The sequence below is a fragment of the Gavialis gangeticus genome, unplaced genomic scaffold, assembly GCF_001723915.1.
Source record: "Gavialis gangeticus isolate Ggan-Ray unplaced genomic scaffold, GavGan_comp1, whole genome shotgun sequence".
NCBI lineage: Eukaryota > Metazoa > Chordata > Crocodylia > Gavialidae > Gavialis > Gavialis gangeticus.
Genome location: NW_017729019.1, coordinates 3463392 through 3471626, shown reverse-complemented (window position 1 = coordinate 3471626; position 8235 = coordinate 3463392). Strand labels below are relative to the sequence as shown.

General features: G+C 42.3%; 1 protein-coding gene across 1 annotated transcript in view; it reads left to right on the top strand.

Moving 5' to 3' along the window:
* Positions 1-7914, top strand: part of LOC109295156 (tubulin alpha-8 chain) — an 8599-nt gene extending 685 nt beyond the window's left edge. The window contains exons 2-5 of the mRNA XM_019513831.1: positions 2752-2974; positions 4600-4748; positions 6507-7187; positions 7496-7914. Coding sequence (XP_019369376.1) covers positions 2752-2974; positions 4600-4748; positions 6507-7187; positions 7496-7789 — 1347 coding nt within the window. The 3' untranslated portion in view covers positions 7790-7914. The remainder of the gene's footprint in view (positions 1-2751; positions 2975-4599; positions 4749-6506; positions 7188-7495) is intronic.
* Positions 7915-8235: the final 321 nt, after the last annotated feature.

The following is an 8235-nucleotide window of genomic DNA, read 5'->3' as shown; positions in this document are numbered from 1 at the left end:
TTTTTTTTTTTTTTTTTTTTTCCTCCTCCCATCTATGCTGCTCATCAGCTTGTGGAGGTTTTTTGGTAATGATTAGGAAAACTGCCAAAGCTACTTCCTCTTGGAAATGCATTGCAGGCATTTCTCCATGGATTTAGAGAAACTGGTTCCTCTCCACGAGTGATGTTCTAACATGCAGTGAAGTCCTGGATAGCTTTAAAAAAATGCCACCTGCAAAGGCTCGGAGCTGAAAGGCGCCCACTGAGAAACCCAGTGTTTTGTTAACGTGAAAGTTTGTCATTTTTTAGCACTGGACTTTTGAGCGCTAGCGTTTGGCAGCAGGACCAGTATTAGACTGGTGCGCAGGGTGGCCCAGGGCAGAGGCGAAGGTGTGGGCTGGTTCTTCCCCCCTCGTCCCCACATCGAATAACTTAATTGTTAATTTGCTTGGGAAAAGGTGGCATGCAGTGCTCCCCGTCTACAATTTTATATTTTTTCGTGGCTGGTTACACGTGACCTAACTTCCCTTGCGGATGTCCTTGGGCTCCTGCCTTGGTTGCTTGTTCCTAAAACTCACTCCAGCTGGCAGTACGAAATGTGTAGACCTCTGCAATTACTGTGCAGAGCATGAGATGGCACTGTTTCTTCTGAAACCCTTGTGGTGAAGGGAATAGGGTAGGTCAAGGGTCAGCAAGATTTAAGGAGGGGCTGACTGAAGGCAGCCAAGTCCCCCTCTACACTGGTAGCTTATGTAGTGATTGATGTGTTACTAGTGGCATAAATGAAAAGGGCGTTACATGTGCAGCCATTTTAAGGTGCCATAAAATGGCAGACTGGCCATAAAAAAAATTATACATACAGTGTAAAGCAATTTTATGGCTGGTTTATATGATGGAGTTTCCCTTGGTAAGCTACTAATAGTCATGAGTGCAGTTTCTCCCTGATTTCTCAAGAATAATGATTTGAGTAGTTGAAGTTAAATGAACGTAGGAGTTGAATCGATCTGCTCCTTTACTCTGGTGTAAAGGTTGAGTACACTGATGTCAACATGTCCTATCCAGGCCTGAAAAAAGAGACAAAGTGTTGTGATTTCCCTGTAAAGCTCATTTAGTCAGGAGGCAGGGTTGAGACTGTGGACATGTACTATGGGTAATGTATCCCCAATGCTCCTCTTTCCTGTGTGGTTAGGAAGGGTTTCTTTCTTTCTTTTTTTTTTTTTTTTTCCTTTCAGTACTTCAGTTTTGAAAGTGCAAGGGGAACATGGGCAAGAATCAATGCTGAGCACCCACAACTTGAAAACAGTGTTGATAGAGGCTTGTGGGAAGTGTTCACCTTGGTGTTTAGGCCATTTCTGAAGTGCCTTTCTGTCTGCTGAAAAAAGATATCCCCTGGATTGCTACTGCAAGTGAAACAAGGAGCAGTGGTTTCAAGTTGCAGCAAGAGAAGTTTAGGTTGGATATTGGGGAAAACTTTCTCACTAGGAGAGTAGTAAAGCCCTGGAACAGGTTACCCAGAGAGGTGGTGGCATCTCCATCCTTGGAGGTTTTTAAAACCCAGGTAGACAAAGCCTTGACTGGGATGATCTACTTGGGGCTGGTCCTGCTTTGAGCAGGGGGTTGGATTAGATGTGACCTCCTGAGGTCCCTTCAACCCTCCTTTTCTGTGAAACTGCAGACAGATCCCTTGACCCCTGCTTCAATTTGCCCATCTATAACTATAAAGTCCTGGCTTCCAGTTTTGGGTGAGAATAGACAGTTGGGTTTTTTGGTGGCTCTTTTTCTGTTTGTTTTATTTGTAATAGTGCTTTGAATATGTAAAGCCAATTTCCTTGAAGTTTGAACATAACATGGGAGCCAGGATATGCTACAGAACTTGGCACTGAAGCCCATCCGCTCTATACTGGGATCCGTTTCCTGAGAATATTGTTGCCTGGCTTGGCTGCAGCAGATACTTGGAAGAACTTTCTGATGTAGAACAGTGTTAAATAGTTATTGGAAGAGAGACCCTTATTTGCAGTTAGATTTTTTATAAATGAGTGCCTGGGTCAGTCATTTGTGTTGGTTCTGAAGTTCTGTACTTCTGTATCCAGCACATGGGAATGAATGTATAAGTCACATGCCTAGCAGAATGCATAAATTACTCCTTCAGCATGTGCAACATAAAGAGAAGGAGCTGGGGGTTGTACACCTTCAAGATTAATGACAAAAGCTTTTTCTGCCTTCATGTACTAATAAAAACATGGTATGGTCCAGTATTATGACTCCTGTAAAGTGTGCTCCCTCTGCTGGCTTTAACCAACCCACTCCTGAAGCTGAACTGGTGTCCTGAGTGAGCTGAAGTGGGCCTACTGCCACTGCCCTAAGATGCATGTTCAAAGCAGCTGTTTAATTTTTTTGTGAGGGGGAGGGAGGCAGTCCTCAACCAGGGAGAGGGAAAATTGACAAATTTCATGCTTCCAGGTCTCTGAGGACACTAACAACAAAGAGAAGAGTGAGCTTATAAAGTATTACTGGATGTTGTCCAAAGTTGTTTTTTTCTAGGTGAAAGTAGATGATGACTTGAAGGAAGCTTTTGTGTTCAGCTGAATTTTGTGCCAGCCACACTAACCCCCAGCACAATGGGGCCAATGTTATGGGTGCTGTCTTTAATAATTTTGCAGCATGGTAGTTTCAGGCAGTTTGTATCAAACATTTTGCTAGACAAGGAAGCTACTGTTCCTGCCAAGAATCCTTCATTTTCTTCTTCTTTTTTTTTTTCTTTCCCATTGCACAGCGTGAGTGCATCTCAGTCCACGTGGGTCAAGCTGGTGTGCAGATTGGCAATGCATGCTGGGAACTCTACTGCCTGGAACATGGGATTCAGCCCAATGGCACCATGCCAAGTGATAAAACCATTGGAGGTGGTGATGACTCATTTAACACCTTCTTCAGTGAGACTGGTGCAGGAAAGCATGTCCCCCGTGCAGTGTTTGTGGATCTTGAACCTGCAGTGATAGGTAAATAAAATCAGCAGTGTGGACTGAACTGACAGACCAGCTGGAATGGTGCTTGAAGGTTCAGTTTACCTCTATTTCTGGTATGGTACAAATATTGTAAAAGCACTTAAAATATCTTTAGGCAAAGCTTAGTCAGTGTCTGTAACTGATACTTTTTTGCAAGTGACCCAGGAAACGCTCTGTTTTCTCTTAGCCTCTAACAAGTAACATGCATCCTAAAATTGAGAAGAACTTTGCCATACAGAAGGGTTTTAGGGTTAGATGCATCTGCTGGGCGTCCATTACTTGGCATCTAAGGATCCAGACATATACTTGGATCTTTAGATTCTCACATTGTTTCCTACAGGCCAGATCAGCCTTTTCAGATTACTGGATATATACTGCGCCTTCTGAACCCTCAAGGCACGTTTCTTTTGTCCACCAAATTCTCCTTATGCTCTTAGAAAAGAATTTATATTCTATATCTGTGTAACTGGAAGTGCACTTGTTAGAAGCCAATGGCTTTGTATTAAAACTACCAGCTAGAAAAGTTAACTCTTGTTTGCTTTGGGGTTCCCTTTAGTAGATTACCCCCAGTGTCCTTCTTTCTAGCACATCAGCAACTTTCATATGCTGTTCCCTGTGATTTACATCCAGACTCTTCATAAAACCACTTCCATCCTTTCTTGTTGCCCCAAATACACGGTTTTATTCTGTCCCCTTTGTCTCTTTATTTTTTCATGTTTTCTGCCTCCTAATCATGGTTCTTCTACAGGCTGTACCAGTTCTTTTGCATTAGCTTTCCAGAGACTACACATCTATGCCTTAAAGAAATTCTAGGTTCTCTTAAGTCTGTTGCTTAAGGCAGGGCTGGCTAACTTCTAAGTGGCTGGGGAATGCATGCTGTGAACACACGGTCCTGTACTGTGCTACCTGGTGTCATCCTCCACTCTACCATGTGTCCTGCTGCACCACATGTTTCTCTCCCTGTTCCTTTCTGCTCATTCATGGATAATTGTTATTACAAATTGTCATTACAAATTAAGCAAATTTTTAGATGTAATTGATCTTTACATTCTGGATAACTGGTGCTTGGCATAGGGAACTTATAAAATACACATTCTGTTTCTGTAGCTCATATTTTAATCACAGGGAAGAATCATAGAGGAGCAGGGCTAGATGGCACCTCCACAAGTTATCTAGTTCAGCCACCTTCCTGAAGTAGGATCATCCTTTTCCAAACAATCATATACAAATCCATTGTTTAAACCTTTTCATAAAATTTTTATCGACCCTGATGCAGCACAGACCTGGCACAGGTAAAGCAGGGGAACCACAGCAGCCAATGTCTTGCTTCTGTAATCTGCTAGAGTGGTTCAAAAGCCAGAAAACTAAATTGGCATTTGATTCTGGAAATGCAGATATTCAGTAAGGTACATAAATGACTCAATTTTTCCTAGCAATTAAATGCCTAGTAATCCAACACCACCTGGTGGGAACCCTGGGTGCATTTTTAAAATTAAGATGTTTATTACTGAGGTGTAGACATAGATTTGAGTGTTTAGTTTTGTCTTAGGCCAGGATCTTCAAACAGCATGCAAAACTTACTGTAATTAATTTGCACAATGCTTGTTTTTTTTCCACAGATGAAGTGCGGGGTGGGACATACAAACAACTTTTCCACCCTGAGCAGCTGATATCTGGTAAAGAGGATGCTGCAAATAATTATGCTCGTGGTCATTATACTGTAGGGAAAGAGATAATTGACCTGGTCCTAGAGCGCATCAGGAAGTTGGTAAGTCTTTTTATGATGGTGGCTGTTCTTTCAAGTGGGGATAGCTAACCTGTAGCATGCACATCACAAGTGCCCAGGGCAGCCTCTGTGGCCTGTGACAGATCAGGAGGGGAGCAAGAGGCACAGTAGCAGATAGGACAAGGAACAGAAAGCAGAGCAGCAGATCAGGCAGGGAAAGGGGATTAGAGTAGTATTCAGAGGATACAAGACTAATTTGTGGAACACCTGCCAAAAACGTGCACCCTGCTACCTTGCAAAATTCAGCTAAACATCAGAGTGTCATGATCAGAATACTCTAATTAAGCTTTCGTGGAACATTTGGGGCTCCGTTCAGTTCTGCACCCTGTTGCATGGTAAGGAAAGCTGTAGAGGTCTACTCAGTTATCTGAGTTGATCGGGTGTGTATGTTACTGATTAAAAATGGAAGTAGCTGATCATGGTTCTTACATGCAATCCAAGTGAGCCCTCTCAAATCATCTAAACTGCTTATGTTAAACACACGAGCTTTTATCCTAACATTTGATTTTTAAACCTACAAATACCAAGGATGAAGTCCTGTCAGTAGTGTCCAATTTCCATGTTTATTATTGGAAGAGGATCAGTTCCTGGCTGAGGTTACTTTAGAAATTTTAATCAAGGGGCTTTTACTTTGTTCCAGAATGGTTTGTTTTTGTGTGATTTGAATTCAGATCATATTTGAATACTTTATTCCGCTTTTTATTTAGTTTCCAATTTTTTATGGGAACAGAAAAACAAGGGTCTGAGACTTCCTTAAGCCATAAACCTTGTGGCAAACTGAGAAGAAGCAAAGTATCAAGCGGCGAGAATGTGCTTTGCATGCAGCCTTAGTTACAGAATGGTTTTGATCAGTGCCTAAAGGCAATAGGAGGATTTGGCCTTCAGTGCTGTAGTGGGTGGGGGGAAGAAGAACTTAAAAGTAGTATCTTTTTCTTCCCCCTTGCTCTTTGAAGGTCAGAGGAAGTTTGCTCTAAATTTTGACTCCTAAACTAGGGATGAGATGCCAGAGAAGTCTCTTTATATTTTTAGTCTGTTACAGCCGGTTACATACACTCCAAATTTGACAGGGTTTTTCCTTTCTCTTAAACTATTGAGTCCTCAGTCCTTCACATCTGAGCAGGTTGTATTCCTCCATTTCTGAAGAGTGAAATACTAGCTTTTTGCGTACTGCAGGGGGCTTCCTGTTTGAACTGGCTTGGAGAGGTTGCAACAGGGCAACCATCTCTTCTGTATTTACATACATGCTTCTCAAACAAAATGGATAGCAACAGGAAATGACCACAATATTGAATAGTGCCATCTCCTGGCAGGAGTGCATAATGTGTGCATAACACTTGGTACAGAACTTCAGCTTTCTGAGTGGTGAAGATCCTGAACTCTTTGCTTTTCAAAAGTCCAGTTTGACATTAATTTCCCTGAATTCAAATGTGCTTCTAACTTGGATGCTTTAAACCTGCATAATCTCAATTTAGCACTGGAACATAGGACAATACCGACATTTTGGGACAGATGTAGAATGTCAAATAGTATGCGTGTATAAAAATAAATGATGCCACAACTTGCAACTGTGTATTTACTGAACAAAAAGGTATGAAATGGATTTTAGGGAAATACTGTTAAAGTGAAGGAGGTGTAGATATCATAGAAAATGATTCATAGTAAAGGGGCGGTTTATTTGAATTTTAGATTCTAGTGTTCAGTTACTGTGTTCACATTTTAAATATTCTTTCTGTCTTTCAGTCTGACCAATGCACTGGCTTGCAAGGCTTCCTGATCTTCCACAGCTTTGGAGGAGGCACTGGCTCAGGTTTTACATCTTTGCTGATGGAGCGCCTGTCAGTTGACTATGGAAAAAAATCAAAGTTAGAATTTGCAATCTACCCTGCACCACAGGTCTCAACAGCTGTTGTTGAGCCCTACAACTCTATCCTGACTACCCACACCACTCTAGAGCATTCCGACTGTGCCTTTATGGTTGATAATGAGGCCATCTATGACATTTGCCGTAGGAACCTGGACATTGAACGCCCTACCTACACCAACCTCAATCGCCTCATTGGCCAGATTGTCTCTTCCATTACTGCCTCCCTGAGATTTGATGGTGCCTTAAATGTAGACCTCACTGAATTCCAGACCAACTTGGTGCCTTACCCACGTATCCACTTCCCCTTAGTAACCTATTCCCCAATTATTTCAGCAGAGAAAGCCTACCATGAGCAACTGTCTGTGTCTGAGATAACTAATGCTTGCTTTGAGCCTTCCAATCAGATGGTAAAGTGTGATCCTCGCCATGGCAAGTACATGGCCTGTTGTATGTTGTACCGTGGTGATGTTGTTCCTAAGGATGTCAATGCTGCCATTGCTGCTATCAAAACAAAGCGCACAATTCAGTTTGTCGACTGGTGTCCCACTGGTTTTAAGGCAAGTGCTAACTACTTCCTTTCTAAGTTGTACAATGGCTCTTCACTTGTTTTACATTAGGTTAGATTTTTGCATTAGTAAAATCAGGGCTGTGGCTCAGGTACTTAGTGGGGAGTTCATAGTGCTTTTAGGAGTGAAGATTTGCATTTGTTTTGAGCATGCAGCTCTTCGGACCATTATAGGGACAATTATGGATGGGTAAAATCAGATATCTACTTGATCTTCTATCTGATAAATCTGTAAACAATTGGTCATTGCCAAATATGGCAAGAAATCTAACCTTTTTTTTTCCCCCCTGCCTCTTCCAGGTTGGTATCAATTACCAGCCTCCAACAGTGGTACCTGGTGGAGATCTTGCCAAAGTCCAGCGTGCTGTCTGCATGCTTAGCAACACCACAGCCATTGCTGAAGCATGGGCCCGTCTGGACCACAAGTTTGACTTGATGTATGCCAAACGTGCTTTTGTCCACTGGTATGTGGGAGAAGGAATGGAGGAAGGTGAATTCTCAGAGGCTCGGGAAGACCTGGCTGCACTTGAGAAGGATTATGAAGAAGTGGGCACAGACTCAGTGGAAGGAGAGGATGAAGGTGAGGAATATTAAATTCCACAGAAGTGAATGGCAAGTCTTTGCCACTCTACAGCCTCTTTAGCAATAATGAAAATGTGGAAATTTCTTTTCTGAATCATGCCAAGCTGTTTGGAATAAACTTTTTTTTAAAATTGGAACCACTTAGTAGTCTCACTAACTCTACAGATACACGTCTCAACCACACACAGATTGATAGCCCAAACTCTACATTTGGGGGGGACAGAGACAGAAACCATACAAAACGCCATCCCCTACCATATAAAGCGCAACCTCCACTGTGGACTAAACTGTGAAGTTGCGGTACCTGATTGTGAAAATGATATGGCCCGCCTTGCTTAACAAGGGCCCTTTGCTAGGCTATGCAGACAGACAAGGAGTCTGTAAATGTCCTTCTGTAAAAGCAAGGCACACATCAAGTAACGGGGGAACATTATGGTATTTTGGTTTTTGTTCTTTGC